Source organism: Dipodomys spectabilis, unplaced genomic scaffold (genome assembly GCF_019054845.1).
Source record: "Dipodomys spectabilis isolate Male_0828 unplaced genomic scaffold, ASM1905484v1 ptg000053l, whole genome shotgun sequence".
In the NCBI taxonomy this organism is placed as follows: Eukaryota; Metazoa; Chordata; class Mammalia; order Rodentia; family Heteromyidae; genus Dipodomys; species Dipodomys spectabilis.
Genome location: NW_024870730.1, coordinates 3,333,269 through 3,353,789, shown reverse-complemented (window position 1 = coordinate 3,353,789; position 20,521 = coordinate 3,333,269). Strand labels below are relative to the sequence as shown.

The 20,521-nt window shown below is 38.7% G+C and overlaps 1 protein-coding gene across 1 annotated transcript in view; it reads right to left on the bottom strand.

Annotated features, from left to right (window-relative positions):
* Positions 1 to 20,521, bottom strand: part of Sim1 (SIM bHLH transcription factor 1) — an 81,815-nt gene that overhangs the window by 17,194 nt on the left and 44,100 nt on the right. The window contains exon 10 of the mRNA XM_042679627.1: positions 15,672 to 15,840. Within this exon, the coding sequence (XP_042535561.1) occupies positions 15,672 to 15,840 (169 nt within the window). The remainder of the gene's footprint in view (positions 1 to 15,671; positions 15,841 to 20,521) is intronic.

Below are 20,521 nucleotides of genomic sequence, written 5' to 3'. Positions count from 1 at the left end.
TTTTCTGCCTGGCTGGCTTTGAACCAAGATCCTCAGATCTCAGCCTCCTGAGTAGCTAGGATTACAGATGTGAGCCACCAGCACCAGGCTTAGTTTGGTAAAAAGTCTAAAAATGTGTTGTAAGGATAACAAGAAGGAAAAATCATGGTCAGTTAGGTTACAAGCAAGCCTATGGATGTTCTCCTAATCATCCTTGGTATCTACTATTTTCAAGTAAAATACAAATCATGTTTCATGAGCTACTAAGGTACCTGCTCTTCTTCCTTTGGAAAAAACAAACAAACAAAAAAAAACCTTTTCTGCTATATTTAAAGCTGAGAAGCCGGGTGTTGATGGCTCATGCCTGTAATCCTAGCTACTCAGGAGGCTGAGATCTGAGGCTCGCGGTTCAAAGCCAGCCCGGGCAGGAAAGATTATGAGACTCCTATCTCCAACAAACCACAGAAAACCAGAAGTGGCACTATTGCTCAAGTGGTAGAGTGCTCGCCTTGAGCTGAAGAGCTGAGGGACAGCGCCCAGGCCAGAGTTCAAGCCCCATAATCGACCAAAAGTAAAAAATAAAAAATATTAAAAAAAATTATTTAAAGCTGAGAAACTGAACAACTTAGTTCTCAATTTTGAGAATTTACATTCACTAAAGGAAGTTCATGGAAGATGAGTTTTTGGTTAATTTTTGTAGAAAATTCTATTTTCTCTTCATAGAAAATTTGGTGTTGAAAGGGGTAACATTGATCAAGACATATCACATTCATAAACTGCTTTGTACAATTACTTAAAGATAATAAAATGTATTTAAGAAAAAAGAAAAGAAAGAAACTTTGGGCCGGGCAACGGTGGCTCACGCCTGTAATCCTAGCTACTCAGGAGGCTGAGATCTGAGGATCATGGTTCAAAGCCAGCCCGGGCAGGAAAGTCCATGAGACTCTTATCTCAAATAAACCACCAGAAAACTGCAAGTGGTGCTGTGGCTCAAGTGATAGAGTGCTAGCCTTGAGCCTAAGAGCTGAGGGACAGCACCCAGGCCGACATGAAGCCCCATGAGTGACAAAAAAAAAAAAAAAGGAAAAGAAAAGAAACTTTGGTGTCATTCTGAATAGTCTTAATTAAGCCTAGTATCTGTTTTTAATAGTTAATTTACAGAACAAGCATTCATGTTTGCAAATTTTAAAACAAATCTATAGAAGAATGCCCATGTTCTTATAATACATGAAAAAGATGCAACCCCAAAAGTTCTGCCCTTGGGATTCACCTTATAAGACAGTCATGCCTGCATGCTTAAACTTACCACCTCCTTAGACAAAAGGTCTGAATCACAGGGATTTAAATGTACCTGAAGAGAACTATTTGCAATGATTTCTTCTAATATTTATTAAGCACCTCTATTTTCAAGGCAGTTAATATGAAAAATATAGCCTGGCCTTTAAGGAATTCACACTAGGAAGGGTGTAAAATGCACAGAACAATTAATGTAAGATAGAAGATGGCAAACATAAACAGAGGAAGTATAACAGAGGAGATAAAAGAAGAAAAGTAGTCTTCCATACCTTAAGTTATTTAAGAAAGGGACATGAACTATGACGGATTAAGAGACAATTATAGTCAGATGCCTGCATCTCATGCCTGTAATACTAGGTACTCAGGAGACTGAGATCTGAGGATCCCAGTTTGAAGCCAGCTGGGACAAGAAAATCTGAAACTCTTATCTCCAATAAACTACCTCCATTAAAGCTAGAAGTGGCACTGTGGCTCAAGCAGTATAGAGCAAGCCTTAAGCAAAAGAAGCTCAGGGACAGCATCTAGGCCCTGAGTTCAAGCCCCAGGACCACACCCTCCCACCCCCCCCAAAAACTATTTGCTTCATGCTTCGTATATACTAATACTCATAGCAAACAATAGTCATCCTTAGAAAATACTTGTTACTTGTTCCTATTTTGCCAAGATATCCTTGACAAAGTATTATTAAAGTCACAGAAATGTGGCTATGTCTTGCTCCAAAGAAGCACAACTATGAAGTTTGAGACAAGAGACAACAAACAAGACCCTTTTTTACTTCCCAATTCAATCTACCTAGAGAACACGTAAGCAAGTCCTACAGCTAACGTTTTTACAGAGGAGATTTTTTTTCCTCCAGCTTCCCACCCTAGTCAACTCCACACACCCCTAGGGTGTGCTTTAGTCACTAACACAGTCTTCCAGCACAATTATGCCCACAGACACTCCTCATTTAGTAAGGAGCCTGAGATCCAGTCCTGCTTCAGAGGCCTCCTCCAGACAGGTGCGCTGCATTCGTCTGGATGTGGCAGCAACAATCCACTCAGGAAACATGCCAGATGTTCCAACAATAGACGTTACAGTTATCTATTTTTGTTCTGGCAGCTTATTGAGGGTTTTTTTAATCATTTTTAAGCTGTAAAATATAGAAAGAGACCCTCTGATGGCAAAGCCCTGTTTTCCATGAAAAAACTTTCACTCTATCAGGCCAAAGCAGCTTTCCTCTTGATTTGTGTCTGAACTGTAAGAAAGAAAAAAAAAAAAAAACTTCACAGATGCAGACTGTGCATTGTACGAAGAACATATGCATGCTTTTAAATCACTTTTATCTTACTTTTTACTAATGTAACCCTGAAACATAAAATATGTTCTCTCTTTTTTTTTTTCATTCGCTGTTATGGGAAGAACAGATGGTGAAAGAGTTAGATTAAAGTAATATGGCATGTCCATTAAAATAACCCCCACTGCTGGGTGCTGGCCTCAAACAGGAGTCCTGTTTATGATAAGGAACGGCATGGGTTTGCACTCAGTGGAAATTACCAAGGATTTTCCTAAGGATAAGCAGAAGTGTAAGCAAAAACCTAATGGCAGAATCAAATGACAATAATGCAAGTTAATTTGCTCATTTGAGAGGCTGGCTGAACCCACAAGCCCGTAATCATGAAATTGAACAATAAGGTACACTTGTAATTTGAGAAATTTTAGGTCCTAGGAAACAACTAACTGAAATTGCAAAGAGAATGTAAAGTAGAAAATATGGTGCTACATTTTTGGACTCCTATAAGAAACCTTGCACTGGCTTCCATCTCTAATTTATTGGCTTAGAAATAAACAGTAAGGATTGTTCTGTAGATAAAACACACTAAGAAAGGTTAGATGTATTTACATTTTTACCCAAGTTTGGCAAATATTTAGCTTTGGAGAAGAACCCTCCTGAGATTTTCTTTTAAGGAATTCACTTTAATTCCATATGGCTCAAAAGGTGTTAAGAGTTTTAAAGCCAGTTCAAGTCCAAGAAAGACTGGACACTTAGATAGATGAATTAAATTATCATTCCTTTGTACAACCTTTTGAAGTTTATTTTTTAAATGAAGTAATAATAAATGTGAAAACAATAAAGGAAAGATTAGAGTTTTTTTTTTCTTTTCTTGATACTGAGAATAGAATCTGGAATCTTATGCATGCTAGGCAAGCATTCTACTACTGAACTACAATCCTCCTAGCTCAGAGAATATATTCTCTTTTTTTTTCTTTTTTTTTCTTGTTGTTGTTGTGGCGCCTGAACTCTGGATCTGGGCGCTGTCCCTTAGCAGTTCAGCTCAAGGCTAGCACTCTACCACTGGAGGCACAGCTCTACTTCCAGCTTTTTCTGCTTATGTGGTGCTGAGGAATCAAACCCAGGGCCTCATACATACATGGTAAGCACTCTACCACTCAGCCACCTTCCCAGCCCTGAAAATATACTCTTGAAAACATCAATTTTAAGTGACATTCCAGAGTTGAGAAAATGGATAGTAAATATATACATTAATACTATAAATTACTGGAAAGGAAATACTGACTCAAAAGTTCAACTGTAAGTAATATAAAATGTTTTAGCTATTTATTCTCTCATTTTTAAGAATTAGTATAAACTATCAGCTTCCCACAATCAATATTTATGAATGGGTTCACTGACCAACATTTATTGTTTTCATAAACTGACATGCTGAATCAAACCCCTTTTGTGCAGCTACTTAGAGATAATAAAAATAAATGAAAGCAAGAAGAGAGGATGGGTTCATAAAAAATAAATTCACTCATTTTAATGATCACAGTATATTCTTCTATTATTTATTTGATTTTTTTGTAAGTTTAGTTCATATTTTTGTTATTTTAGACCAAAAATATCCTGGCAAGAAGTTCTACATACATGTAAATACCCTGATGTATTTTATAAGGTTAGAAACATGGGAAGCTATTTGAATATGCCTCAAATACAGTTTGGAATGTCATAGGCCTTCTCTTAATCCACCCCCTATAGTTACAAAAATGTTCCTGGGATTCCATTCACTCATTGTTCTCACAGAAAAGTAACCATAGTCGACATCTCGTTAGCTGTCAGAGTGACATGCAGCTGGAAGGGAATCCGCTCACAGAGCAGGGGTCAGGTTTCCTCCAGCATAATTCTATAAGGAATGGCCTATACGGAGAGAACTGTTCCCAAACCATGAAATCCACTCTCATCCCTTTTGTAAATCCAAAGGTGAAGTCTTAAAAAGACGTATGCGCATTTTCCATTGTTCTGGAGATTGTGAACAGGTAATAACAAGCATGCCATAAGCCTTTAATTACATCCTTTACCTCATGGCATCCTCAGCTGTAAGTGAGCAAGAATATCCAAACTTGCACAGATAATATAGAACGAGCTCTAGCTCACTGGGGAAATCCTGGATTTCCAGGACCAGTAGCATTAATTTTAATGGTAATTATCTTCTGTGATAGGCCTCGGCCATGAGCCAGAACCACTTCGACAAGCCCTTTGCTGATGGATGCACTCTCTCTCTCTCTCTCTCTCTCTCTCTCTCTCTCTCTCTCTCTCTGATTTTCCGCATGTAAGTGGCAGATTAGATGGGCTTGAGTTAGATGGGCACAGGTGGTGCCACCTGCTCCAACTCCAGACTTCAGTGTTGCTTGGCCTTCCCTGCTTTATTCTAGGAAGAGACAAAGAAAACGCTTTCTGAACTTCACTTGGCAGTATCCTGAAGCTGCGTGTCAGGTCAGCAGGCTAACCTGATGGGCTCTTCATACTCAATGTGGAGGACTCAGACTTGTGACTTTGTTGGGGGGGGAATGAAAATTGAAGGACCTCTACCAAGATAATCCATTTCAAATTGGTGACTCGAAGTGGAAGAATGGGCCTACCTTTTACTCTTCTAAGTTAAGCACTATGATAGGAATATTAAGGAAAAGGAAAAGAGCATGAACTGTGAAACAAACAATTCACACCAATACCTTCTCCCCAGCTATACTGAATTAAGGCCTAAGCAACAAGTATAATTATCACACATTTGACATATACAAAATGTTGATTAGCTATAAATATATGTTCTAAAATTATTAGCACAGTCACATTCGCTAACATATCCATCACCTCCTTCACTTTCCTTTGTGTGCCTATATGTATGTGTGTGTATGTGGGGGGCGGGTAGAGACAGAGAGAGAGAGAGAAAGGAGGAAGAAAGAAAGAAAGAAAGAAAGAAAGAAAGAAAGAAAGAAAGAAAGAAAGAAAGAAAGAAAGAAAGAAAGAAAGAAAGAAAGAAAGACAGAGAGGAAGAGAGATGGAAACTCAGAAGAAAACTCAGAAATTTCAGGTATACAATAAAGTATTAGTAACTTTCATCACAATGCTCTGGAATAAATCCCCAGAATTTATCCTTCTTTTATTTTTTCTTTTAGGTGGTACTAGTGTTGGAACTCAGGACTCGAGCCTTGGCCATGGTAGGCAGGCATCCAACCACCTAAGTCACACCTCCAGCTTTTTTGCCTTTTTATTTTTCAAATACTGTTTTATTTTTTGCCCTGGCTATCCTTGACCACAATCCTCTTATTTACACATCCTGCACAGCTGGGATGACAGGCATGAACCACTGTGTCTAGCTTTATGTACTTGAAGTAATTGATTAAGATGAAGAGGTCTCATTAATTTTTTCCAAGCCTGGCCATGATCCTCCTCTTCTCAGCCTCCAAAGTAACTGGTAATACAGGCCTGGCATAGAATGGATTCGTTTTATAACTGAAATTTTTTTACCCTTTAAACTACATCTCCCCATTTCCTACATCATAATTTTGACAAACCAGCTACTCTGTATCTGTGACTGCCTTTTAATGGTCCATAAATAAGTGAAATCATACAGTATCCATTGTCTGGCATATTTAACTAATTTGTCCACAAGAGACAGGATTTCCTTATTTTTTATGACCAAACAACCTTCTATTATATAATCACATTATCTTTGTCCCCTCATCTATCAGTAGATATTTCACTGACTCGCTATTGGGAAAACTGCTTCAGTGAATATGGGGATACAAATACCTCTTTGAGATACAATCAAGAATTGGGGTTGCTAGATCACATGACAGTTCAATTTTAACCCTTTAAAAGAACTTTCAGACATTTAAAATACTTCCTAGTTTGTCAATGTCCTTGATCTGTTGGAAAAACAAACTCTCTTCTATTGATCTTTACTATTGTTTTCTACTCTGAAATTCATTAACTTCTGCTCCAATCTTGTTCCTTCTGCTAACTTTGTGTTCAGTTGGTTCTTTATCTTATGTTTCCTTTAACACAAAGTAAATGAAATTAAGATCATTTTGCTTTTGTTTTTTGTTTTTGTTTTTCTGGTGCCAGGGATCCAGCCCAGTGTCAAGTGCTATATCACTGAGCTACATTCTCAACTCTTATTTGTATTTAAATGTTTATATTTAGCCCAGTAGAGTAGTTCTAACCTATAATCATAGCTACTTGGAAAGCAAAGATCAGCTGATCATGGTCCAACATGGAATAAAAATTTATCAGATTTCATTCCAACGAATGGTTGGGTATGAGTGCACATGCTTGGAATCCCAGCTTCAGGGAAAACATGATGGCTCTGCACAATGGTGCCTGACGGTCATCCTCAGTAACACAGGAAAGTAGGATCTCAGCCAACGTCAGCCTGGCAATAAAATGAGCCACCACCTCAAAAATAACCAAGGCAAAAAGGGTGGAAGGTATGACTCAAATGGTAGAGTGTCTGACACAAGGCTTTGAGTACAACCCCCAGGTTGGCAGGTCAACCACCAACAACAAAAACATTTACATTTATACTCTTTCTTATTGGAATTATTTTCACTGCAGTCAATAGCTCTGGCATGTTCTTTTTCTGTTTTCATTTGTTCCCCTCTTTTTATTTTTACTTCAATATATAAGTTGTTCAGGAGTTAGGTTGTTGAATTTCCAACTATTTGTGAAATGTTTCAATTTTCCTCCTGTTACTGATTTCTAGTTTCATACCACTGTGGTCAGAAAAGATACTTGATATGATTCCAACATTCTTGAATTTATTGAGGAAAGGATGGGCCAAAGCCAACACCCCCAGATACCACTGTCTGCTCCCCCTCCAACCAGTTGTCAACAGATAAAGAAGGCAGAAACTGTGATCATGGCGCCCTAAGACTGACCACATTATGTAATTTCCCTCCAAAAAAAGTTGTTTTGGCTCTTTATCTGATCCACAGATATACTTTGTTAAGGACTCGACTTTAGCATTGTATTTAAGCAAATACAAGAGTTAGTAAAGGCCAAAGATCATACTTGAAGCACAGAGATCTTACTTTGTTGAGCAAAAATTTTCTAGCTGGACACCAATGGCTCACACCTGTAATTCTAGCTACTCTGGAGGTTGGGATCCGAGAATCACGGTTCAAAACCAGCCTAGACAGAAATGTCTGTGACACTCTTATTTCCAATTAACCACCAGAAAAACAAGAGTGGAGCTATGACTCAAAGTAGTAGAGTGCTAGCCTTGAGCAAAAGAGCTCAGGGACAGTGCCCAGGACCTGAGTTCAAGCTCCACAACTGAAAAAAAAAATTTTCTACCTTCTTTTTTTTTTTTTTTTTTGGGTCCGGTTGTGGGGCCTGAACTCTGGGCCTGGGCGCTGTCCCTCAGCTCTTCAGCTCAAGGCTAGCGCTCTACCACTTGAGCCACAGCATCACTTCTGGTTTTTTTCTTATGTGGTGCTGAGGAATCGAACCCAGGGCCTCAGGCATGCAAGGCAAGCGCTCTACCACTGAGCCAACTTCCCAGCCCTGAAAAAAAAAATTTTCTAAAGTAATGTCCACATACAATGATCATCTGAAAAGACCTCCTTCTCGCTCTATAGTAGGGGAGACTAAATCCAAATTTACATATGTCCAGGAAATAGAAACAAGCCAGTGCATTACAGACTTCCTGGGAACATGACTTTTTTTTCAATCTTGGTGGGGTATTTTTAATAAGTTTTTTATTGTGAAAATAGTGTACAGAGGAGGAGTTACAGTTACATGAGCAATGTAATGAATACATTTCTTATCGAGCATTGTTGTCTCCTCCTTTGTTTATCCCCTACCATCCTTTCCCTCCCGTCTCCACAACCACACTTCCCCCCCTCCATGACTTTATTTTTATGCAAAATGCATTTGGGATTTTTATTTTATTAGTGATCAAGGATTACATGTTTTTTCTGTCACCTGTAAAAAGGAAAAGAAGGGGTATCTATGTTGGCAATGGTAACAGTACTGTGTAAAAGAGACAAGTTGCCTGCAAAATAATTGCCACTTCTTTTCTCTGCCTCTCAGAAACTTAGATTCTCAAAGTAGTAATCACTAGTGTACTTCTGAGGCCAAGAACAGTTGCAGAGACAGAGTTTCTACATTCACCAAAAGTGAGCAGATTGCTGGTAATGAAAATTAAGAGGGTTCTGTGGGATTGTTTAAGGTAACAGATGCAGGAAAGATCTGTAAGCATTATAGTGTATCTGAAGAAGTGATTGAATGCTTTCAGATTTCAGAAGCCTGAAGAGTGCAATGTATGGATTATTAGGAAATAATTCAGTGACTGTATTGGTTACTACTGATTAGGGAAAAGACAAGAAGAGACAGAATGATATCATAACGTAGTGTGGTGTGCTCTGACTATATTAAACACAGCCATAAACATGCTAAGGTTAGAAGTTCAAAAGGAAACACTGAATTCCAAGGCAATTTATCCCTGGTGGACATGAACAAAACAATAGCAAGATAACTTCCAAGACAAAGTAGTGATGACTAGTTGCATAAAAATAGATGGAGCCAGGTGCTGGTGGCTTACACTTGGAATCGTAGCTACCCAGGATATTGAGATCTGAGGATCTTCGTTCAAAGCCAGCCTGGGCAGCAAAGTCCCTGAGACTCTCATCTCCAATTAGCCACCAGTAAACCAAAAGTAGTGCTGTGGCTCAAAGTACAAGAGCACTAGCCTTGGGCAAAAAAAGCTCAGGGTCAGCACACAGGCCCTGAGTTCAAGCCTCACTACCAAAAAAAAAGAAGAAAAAAGGTAAAAATAAGTGGAAACTCTTATTTCACAACAATTTCTTACAACAGCTTTTCCAAAATCATTCAGAACAATTCTATTTTGACCTCTCCTGTCCTATGTAATACATAGAGGTACAAAGGTGGCTGAGTCATTCATTAAGTGGCTATAATACAATCAAGTTTAAAATTGTTCCTAAGGGTATCTGACACCAGGAAGGGAGCTGGAGGTTCATCTGCTTCTGCACACTCTGGGTGGTGGCAGTGAATTTTAATTAGTGCCTGTCATGATTGTTCATTTAAAGATGCCTGAACAATTTCACAAAGCAATGTTGCTGTTTGTCATTCATCAGATATCTGTCGAAAATTTCTAAATATGGACAATGTACAATAGTCAGGGGGGAAAAGACATTAGTAAATAACACAAATTATTAAATCACCATCTGCTTAACTAATAAGAGACACAAGATAATACCCTCTGAACTCAGTTCTGCTGTGGAAAGTGACATCGGAAGAACCTGATGAGAATTGCTATGCCAAAAATGTGTATCCACAAAAATAATTAAGAAGAAAAGATTACTTTGAGCTAGAAGCTGGTGTGGCTCATGCCTGTAATCCTAGCTACTCAAGATGCTGAGATCTGAGGATCATAATTTAAAGCCAGGTCAGGCAGGAAAGACTGTGAGGTTCTTATCTCCAATTAACCACCCAAAAGCCAGAAGTAGAGCTGTGGCGTAAGTGGTAGAGCACCAATCAGGCTAAAAAGCTATGGACACACCCTGACTTCAAGCCCTAGTATAAATATGCAGAAGTATTTAAAGTTAAACATGTACAAATAAAACTTTCTTCAGCCAGTAAAAAGGAATATATTGTGTATCTGTTAATTTATATGAGGGAATTCAACACAAGTTTAACAACTGAAAGCAAGTTGTAAAAGTAATTTCAGAATCACTCTATAATGTCGGGCACTGGTGGCTCACACCTGTAATTCCAGTTACTCTGAGATCTGAGGATCATGGTTCAAACCCAGCCTGGGAAGAAAGTCCCTGAGACTTGAATCTCCAATTAACCACAAGAGAACTGGAATTGGAACTGTTGCTCAAAGTGTAGAATGTTAACCTTGAGCAAAAAAAGCTCAGGGACAGTGGCCAAGCCCTGAGTTGAAAGCCCATGACTAACAAAAAAAAAAATTCCTCTGTAATGAACAAATTTTATCTATATCAAGAAAGGACAAAGAAGTCAAAGGTAAAAAGATTTTTATCTACTTCTTCCTTTGCATTATTTTTTACATCAGGAAAGAACTTTAATTTACATCTTCATAGATGTACCTCAGAAGCAATTAAAATTACTCCCTTAAATAGTTTTCTTTGCTTGACCAGATTAGTCCTTCCCTGTCCTATTCAAAAGTCTTCACTCTTTCTTTACAAGATGAATGGAACTTTTAATTCAGTATATATTTGGAACCAATCAGTGTGTCTAACATATTACTACGAGTGCTCATTCAGAAATGTCACCACACTAACAAGGTCTTACTACATTTCCTCATAACCATTTTCTCTCTGAAATCCCCACTCCTTTCTTTCACCCCAAAATGCCTGAACCCTATCCTCAAAGACAAGTTACCCACATCTTTCTTAGACAGGCTGGAGTCCATGTTACCAGTCTATTCACAAAGTCTTCTGTATGCATCATCTCTTATATACTACTTCTTTTATTCTGTTCTGTACCATTTTGAACCATACTGCAAAACTTCAGGATATTTTTTATACACTCCTGTCTAGTCAAGCACCTTTTACATAAGCCGTAACACCACAATGATTATAAGCAGCATCTTTCCAAAGCAGACATTCCACTGGAGTCTTCTGAGTTCAAAACATAGAAGAACAATGATGCTCAAAAATGTAAAGTTAGAAATTGTGTGTATATATATATACATATATATGTATATATATGTATGTATGTGTGTACATATATATATACATATATATAACCAGCTTTACAATTATTACAAATTTTTATTTTGCACAGTTAATAATAAAGATATTTATTGCTACACATTAGTGGTTCCTACCTGTAATCCTAGCTACTTGAGAGTACAGACTGGAAAGATCATGGTTTGAGGTGGGCAAAGGCAAAGAGCTCATGAGACCCTATGTCATCTATGGGGTACAGTGGTGCATGCGTGTCATCCAGGTATGTGGGGTGGCTAAAACTGGGAGGAGAATCTTAGTTCCAGGCCAGCCTTGGAAAAATAGTCTGAGACTCCATCTCAAAACAAAAACAAAACCCTGAGTGTGATGCTATGCGCCTATCATCTGGCTACAAAAGGAAGTATAGAAAGGAGAAGTGAGGTCCAGGCCAACCTTCATAAAAAGCAAGATGCTATTCAACAATAACCAAAGTACAAGAGGCTGTAGGCATAGCATAAGCAACAGAATGGTCTGCCTAGCAAGCATAAAGCCTAGCTCAAATCCTAGTATTACAAAAAAAGTATTTATTGAAATAGAGTCTAAACCATCTCTAAAAAATAAATCACTGGGGGGGGGGGGGTGGAGGGGGGGTGGAGATGGGAGGAGAGGGCAGGGATGCGTAAGGAGAAACAAAGGAGGAGGCAACAATGCTTGATAAGAAATGCACTCATTACCTTGCTCATGTAATTATAACCACTCTGTATGGTATTTTCACAATAAAATAACTTAGTATTTAAAAAAATATAAATAAATAAATAAAAATAAATCACTAACAGTTCTAAAAAAAAATGTAAAGTTAGTTATCCATTAATGTTAGAGGAATACTTTGGACCAATTATTTTTTTCAGTCATGGGGCTTGAACTCTAGTCCTGGGTGCTGTCTCTCAGCTCTTCAGCTCAAAGCTAGTACCCTACCACTTGAGCCAAGCGCCATTTCTGCCTTTTTCTGCTTATATGGTGCTAAGGAATCGAACCCAGGGCCTCATGCACGCAAGGCAAGCACTCTACCATTGAGCCACCTTCCCAGCCCCCAAGTACTTTTTTGAGAAGCTAGTCGTTTTTCTTTAAAATTTCTGAGGGGCTAGAACACAAGATAGAGGAATTTCTCCGTAGTTTTCTTCCAGCAGAAATCATGCTGAGTTTGCCCTGAATGTCAGCCTTTGTCCATGGAGAAAACACCCTTACATCATGACAACTCATTGCAAATGTCTGTTCATTTATCTGCCGAAACCAGTGGCTCTTTGAAAGCAAAAGATGTGTGTTCCATCTGTATGTTAGCAGCCCACAGAGGATGAATTCCGTCAATGGTCATCTAGCAGGATGATTATCTAAAGTAAATACAGTTTGAAAATCACCTTTCGTAGGCATATAAATGTTTGGTAAATTTAATTTATGACTATGGTGCTTCAAATGGGAAACATAACCAAAATTCTAAGGACTGTGTTTATGCAAATAGTAAACAAAAGAATGGATGTACAAACATCAAGAGAAATCCTACATGAATTTACATATCTGCATGTATGTAATTTTTATACATTGTGGAACATTATTCTAAAAAGTAAAATGTAAAGCTGGGTGCCGGTGGCTCACGACTGTAATCCTAGCTACTCATGAGGCTGAGATCTGAGAATCACGGTTCAAAGCCAGCCAGGGCAGGAACATCCATGAGACTCTTATCTCCAACTAATCACCAAAAAGCTGTAAGTGGTGTTGTGGCCCAAGTGGTAGAGTGCTAGCCTTGAGCTGAAGAGCTCAGGGACAGTGCCCAGGCCCAGAGTTCAAGCCCCATAACCAATAATAAAAAAAAAGAGAATAATGGATAAAGGAGGATTTTTCTACGTCTCAGTTTGTAGGTTTTTTAACTATATAACATATGTTTTAACTATTCAACACAATGATTAGTTAAAATATTTTTAAATGATGCCAGGAGCTGGTGGCTCACACCTGTAACCCTAGCGACTCATGAGGCTGAGATCTGAGGATCACAGTTCAAAGTTAGCCAGAGGAAGGAAAGTCTGTGGGACTCTTATCTCCAATAAACTTCCAAATCATTGGAAGTAGACCTGCGGCTCAAGTGATAGAGCACTAGAGAACAAAACAGATCAGGTACAGTGCCCAGGCTCTGAGTTCAAGCCTCAGGACTGGTACAGAAATACATATATTTTAAATAAACATCTACTGTTAAAGTGAAAAAATAGAAATTTTGGATGTTGAGACAAAAGCATGAAAGAAAGTATAGAATGAGGATTTAGATACCCAAAACAAAGATGTGCCAAAATGCTTAATTTTTTTTATAACAAGGGACAAACACAAATCTCTTGTTAACTTCTTATTTCCTAATTTAAATTCTTTTATATGTCTGTCCAACACTGATCTATGGGCCCAGCTGTTGGCAGTATTTTGGAAAATTCTAGAAACTTTGAAGGTGGAACCTAACTAAGGGAAGTAGATCCCAGGGGGTAGATCCTTGGAGTAATCTGGTCCCCAACCTCTTCCTCTGCCTTCCTTTCTTTTCTGTCCACAATGACGCTAAGCTTGCTCTGGAACACCTTCTCCACCAGGATGAACTGACACCTCTGAAACTGTATGATAAATAAATCTTTCCTCCCTTAAGTTGTCTCTGTGTCACCACATTTTTAAGTATTATTAAAAGTAATTTAAAACAGTAATTTAAAAGTACATACAGCAGGGCACCGGTGGTTCATGCCTGTAATCCTAGCTACTCAGGAGGCTGGGTTTTGAGGATCCCGGTTCAAAGCCAGCCCAGGCAGGAAAGTCTATGAGACTCTTTATCTCCAATAAACCACCAGAAAACCAGAAGTGGCATTGTGGCTCAAGTGGTAAAGTGCTAGCCTTGAAGTGGAGAGCTCAGGGACAGCACCCAGACCCAGAGTTCAAGTCCAACAACCAACAACAAGAACAAGAAAAAGTAACTAATATAATATATAAAGTTCTCAGTACTCCTAATAGAAGTTGTGCACTGAAAAATATGTAGATTTTGTATATTTATTCTCCTTCCTCTCACTGAAGTAAAGGAATCTTGTTGTCAGAGAAAGAGTTCAAACCATGTGACATAAGTCTCTTGGAGATAGGGATAATGGTCTTCTCAACTTTGTATACCAACTTGCTAAGATACGTTGGCAGTTATTTTGTATGCATGTGTACCATCAGGTCAATGAACATTTCTTCAAATAATAAACACTTGCAGGTATCAACAAAAAATTCCTCTGACAAGTAGGGAAATCACTTGAGTAAGTAAATGGTTGAGAAACTAGTTTAGTATACTACCATCCTTGGAATCATCTCCGGGCTTATCCCCATGTATTTCAGGCAGTTTGACATGGCACTCTTACAGAAAAGGAATGGAGGAGAGGTTACCACAAGATGCTAGCAATTGAGCCTAGCACCTGTGGTACATGCTGGAATCCTAGCTACTCAAGTGGCTGAGATCTGAGGATCACAATTAGAAGCCAGCCCCAGCAGGAAAGTCTGTGAGACTCTTATCTCCAATAAAGCATTCAGAAAAAGCCCAGAAGTAAGGCTGTGGTTCAAGTGGTAGAATGCTAGCCTTGAGTAAAAGAAGCTCCAGGTTAGTGCCAGGCCCAGAGTTTAAGCCTCGGACTGGGGGGCGGGGAGCAGCAATGGGAAATCCACACTCATATCCAACTTCCTTAAGGCCAGAGCAAATAGACACATACCTTTACTCAGTCTAGTTTCTATATCTATGATGAATCAGAATGATAACATTTTTCCCTCTAAGACCCCAGGACTTTGCTTTGTGTCTTGCAATGTTACTAGAAACTCTCCTTTGGTCTCATCTCACTACCTTACAAAGATGAGAATAGAAAGCTTGCCTTCTAGAAGGTCCTTCCTGTCTGATTCCCACACACAAATATTCAATCCATGCTCAAAGTTCATAGCGAAAACAACCTTCATTCTTTGCCTCCACCTCTTAGCTTTCTTCTTTCTTAGTTTCTGGTCAATTTATTTTTCTGTATCAAGCTCTTATTTTCTATATTTTGGGATGTTGGTTGTATCTTTCTTTTTATCATTGTACGTGGAACAAAACTAGGATCAATACCCTTGAAATAGCAAAGAAGTTGTGGTTTTGACATCCAGACTCTCATGACCTTTATATAAAAGCAGTAAGCCACAAAAATCATTTTAAATTTTTTACTAGCCCTACCCTTTTCAAGGAATCAGAGAAGATAGTTTGGAAACCCTTCCAGATTTATAAATGTATCGACTCTATTAAAGCCAGATGATTAATTCCAAATAGTTTTAATATTTCTTCAACTCCAAGATCAAACTCAGTGTTGCACACACACAAAAGCAAGATTTTAGAAAGTCAAAGCATTTACCTGAGGGTATGGAGATGTCCTGGATTTTGACTTGGAGCTGGAGAGCCTTGCCTTAGTCCCCTTCCTGCTGTCAGCCATGGTGGGTGTGGCGCTGCTGGCATAGGAGAAGGCTGGTTTGGAGGCTGAGATCTGATCCAGAGAGAGCTGCAGCCCTTTGTATTCTGTGTCTCTGTGGGGTGGGAGGACAAAGCCCTTCATTATCCACTGCAAGAAAGAGACTCATGCTTTATTCTGGAATGACAGCCATCCATATGTGGAAGGGGATGCAAGCAAATATTAGCCATGTAAGCCATTTCCAGAACAACTGGAAAGTGTAACATTTTAGCTGATGTGTGTGAATGTAACTGCCACACATCCCCAAACCAAGTTATATGCTAAGTCACAAAGCAGTCTGTATTTTAATTTTCTTTTCAAGTAATAAATAGAAACCTTTAATTCAGTTCCTTTGAGCTTTTGCTCTAAAGATTTCTTAGATGAGGAGAACCCAACAGACAACTCATGCTTCCTAGTTATTGCCAAGAATTCTTCTATCAGCCATTCCAAGATCAGCGATTTTGGTAAACCTTAGAGACATTCTTTGTTTTTTTTGGGTCTGGTCGTGAGGCCTGAACTCTGGGCCTGGGCGCTGTCCCTCAGCTCTTCAGCTCAAGGCTAGTGCTCTACTACTTGAGCCATAGCTCCACTTCTGGCTTTTTGCTTTTTGCTTATGTGGTGCTGAGGAATCGAACCCAGGGCCTCAGGCATGCAAGGCAAGCGCTCTAACCACTGAGCCACCTTCCCAGCCCCTTTAGAGACATTCTTATAGCTGGCTAAATAGCATAACCAAGCTTATATATAGTTAAAATATAATTATAAGCATAACCAGTATAAAAACCTTTTCTATAGCTCATCAGGGTACACTTTACCACCAGACTTATTTATTGAGCACTTTGTCTGTGTACTGTGTGGAGATGTGAGAATAAGTTAGACATCTATAATCCCTGCTCTACAAGTTATAATGTATTGGGAAGAAGTAAAAAACAAATAAGTCTATATAATAACTGCAGGGTATGGGTTGGAAGGGATAAAGAGCTTATGTTAGGAAAACCATTACAAAAGTCTTGCATGAGATATTTAAGGGCATAAGATGACAGCCATGGTCCTGCTCATGGACATAATCCCCGTCCCTACACCCCCCCAACCTTCCAAGCAGCAGTTTTAGCCACAAAAGTAGCAAAAATTTAGAGGGGTTTCCATAGTGTAGTGGTTATCATGTTCGCCTCACACAAAAGTAGCAAAAATTTAGAAGGAAGACATGCATGTTATCTTCCAGGCTCACAAAGTCTGATTGTGTCACAGTCTGCTGAACTGTTCTAACCACCTTCCGAGGACACCTCAGATGACCATACCCTTCTGTCAGAAATTCAAGGTCTTCCATCCATAATGTGGCTCCCACCCATTTTTCCTACAAACTCACAAATGTAATAGGAAATCCAAATAATATTCTCCCAAGCTGACCTTATACTTTTTAAACTTTCTCCCTCCATGAATACACACCTATACAATTACTCTTATAAAGAACCAGCTCAGCTCCCACTTGTCTCCAGGATGCCTTTCCTCACTGACCATTAACATCATTCACCCAATTTATACTTGATGAGTATGAGTTGATCTCTTCTGTATGAGGCTATCCCCTGGAGGCTAAGGAGACATTGATACACAAAAGACTTAAGTCTCTTATTCCTCATGAAGAAGATGAGGTCTGGTTCCTGAGGGAAGTGACTAGAAACTATGGAGGTGTTTTTTCCTTCTCTAACGCTATTTTTTAAGTGATTATGTCTTTCCCCATGGATTCTAAGCTCCTAAAAGACAAGAATCAAGAGCTCTTTTATTATATTTCAAGGATCACTGCATAGATTACCAGAGATGGAAGAGGAAGTAGATAACAAGGATGCAACTAAGGATTGTTTTCCCTGATAAGGTCAAGTAATTTGCTGTACAATAGCCTTTTCCAGTAGGAAAAGAAATGTTATGAACTGTGCATTCTCACTCACATCTTCCATTTGATAATAGTAGACCAAGCAAACTAGACTTTGACACAGGTTAGAGCCTTTGCCATTGGCCATCTTTTGTGTCAAATCCATTTCTAACCACTGGCAAGCAGAAGCTCCCATCTGACAGGACATACACAAACACCAAAAATCATTCATCCAAGTAAATGTGGCCAAATAACTTTGTAATATCATTCCTAATGCAAAATCTCAGCCAAGGAATTAAGTAAGCAAAGATTCATTTTTCTCTTGCACTTTCAGATTCAAGAAGGTATGCATCTCAGCTATTGAAAGGTATTTCCAAGGAAAACTAATCTGCTCCATACTCATACTATGAAGCTAACATTATCATAATACCAAAACCAGATAAGGATATGTGCAAACACTTGCTTGCATGTAACTACAGACCAATATTCCTGACAAACACGTTATAAAATTCTCAGGAAAACATTAGCAAATCCAATCCAATTGCACATCAAAAAGAGATATACAATGATGGAATGGGATAGCTCAACACATGTAAATCACTAGTGTAATGTATCACACCCACAGAATGAAGGAAAAAAATCATATGATCATTTATTTCTTCAATTGATGCAGCAAAACAACTAGGTAAAATTAAACATTATACTACCATCAATTTTAATAAGTTTTTTATTGTGAAAATACTGTACAGAGGGGTTATTAAAATCACAGGAGCAAGGCAATGAGTACATTTCTTATCAAGCATTGTTGCTTCCTCCTTTGTTTTTCCCCTACCATCCCTTCCCTCCCATCTCCATGACTACCATGACTATATCCCCCCCCTCACCTAAATTGTAAAGTTAATTTTTCAACATTTCGTCTTGAACATCTAATTGTTGCAATGGATCAACCTGTATCCCTATCTCAGTAGATGAATGGATCAAGAAAATGTGGTATATATACACAATGGAATTCTATGCCTCCCTCAGAAAGAATGGCATTGCCCCATTTATTAGGAAATGGAAAGATTTGGGGGGGAAAAACCCATATTAAGTGAACTAAGCCAGTTGCAAAGAAATGTAAGTCCCATGGTCTCCCTTATTTGCAATAACTAGTATAGGTCTGAGACAAGCAAAAAAGTCAGATGAGATGATGTTAAGCAAAGTGAACCCCAAGATAAGGACACAAATGGCTTTTTCTTTTTTTATTGTGAAAATACTGTACGGAAGGGTTACAAGATAATGAGTAAATTTCTTATCAAGCATTGTAGCCTCCTCCTGTTTCCCCTTCCCAACCCATCCTCCCCTCCCCCCGGCCCTCCCACCCAACCCTCCCCCTTCTACCAAAGTTGTAAAGTTCATTTTCGACATAACGACTTGTACATCTCACTGTTGCAATGGGTCCACTTGTATCCCTATTTAAATGATTTGTTTTTTCCCTTCCCCTCCACAAATTATAACAACATCAAATACAGTGAAAGCAGGGGTTATACCATGGGGGAGGGACATACAAAGCAACAAAGAAATAATCTTATAAATGTGTTAGAAACAATTTCATGAAAGAAAAAAACATTGGAATACATATCTTAGGGTTCATTTCCCTAACATCAACTTATCTGCCCTTTTTCTGCTTGACTCAGACATATACTAGTTATTGCAAGTAAGGGAAAACTATATAATTTTTTCCAAGTCTTTCCATTTCCTAACAAATGGGGCAATGTCATTCTTTCTGATGGAGGCATAGAATTCCATTGTGTATATATACCACATTTTCTTGATCCATTCATCTACTGAGGGGCATCTGGGTTGGCTCCATATCTTAGCTATGGTAAATAAGGCTGCAATAAACGTAGTCGTGCTGGTAGCTTTAATGTGGTCTTGTTTGTGAACATTTGGGTAAATGCCCAAAAGTGGGATTGCTGGGTCATAGGGGAGCTCTATATGGAGTCTTTTGAGGAACCTCCATACTACTTTCCAAAGTGGTTGAACAAGCTTACACTCCCACCAACAATGCAGTAAGGTTCCCTTCTGTCCACAAGTGGTTTTTTCTTTCTTGCTATTGTTTCTAACGTATTTATAAGGTATCAAGTGATTTGTTGTTGATTTGTATGTCCCTCCCCCACAGTATAACCCCTGTTTTCACTGTATTTGATGCTGGTATATTTGGGGAGCAGAGTTTTTTGTCGGTCATGGGGCCTGAACTCTGGGCATGGGCACTGTCCCTCAGCTCTTCAGCTCAAGGCTAGTGTCCTACCACTTGAGCCACAGTGGCACTTCTGGGTTTTTCTGGTTATGTGGTGCTGAGGAATCAAACCCAGGGCCTTGTGCATGCAAGGCAAGCACTCTACCTCTGAGCCACCTTCCCAGCCTGGGATCAATATTCTTAATTCAGTATAGAAAGGACATATCCCAAGAAAACGTATGATAAACCCACAACCAGCATGATAAGGATGGGAAGAAGGCTGAAAGCATTTCTTCTAAGATCTAGAATAAGGCAAGGATGTTCACTTTCACACTCAGAGTTGACATAGTACTGGATATATTAGCAAAAGCAATCAGAGAAAGAAATAAAAGATTACAAAAATAATAAGGGGAAAAGACCACAATTATTCCTATTTCAGAGCACCTGATACTATATAGAGAAAAGCTTCAAGACTCCACCAAAACATTGAAAAAACTGATAAAACAAAATCAACATACCAAAATTAGTAGCATTTTTTACACAAAAATAATGAACTTGGTAAGAACAGAAATCTAGGGAAAGCAATCCCATTCTCAATTGATATTTAAAAAAATAAGTTTAAACAAGGAAGTGAAGAACTTCTGCAATTAAAATTGAAAGACATAAAATAATTTT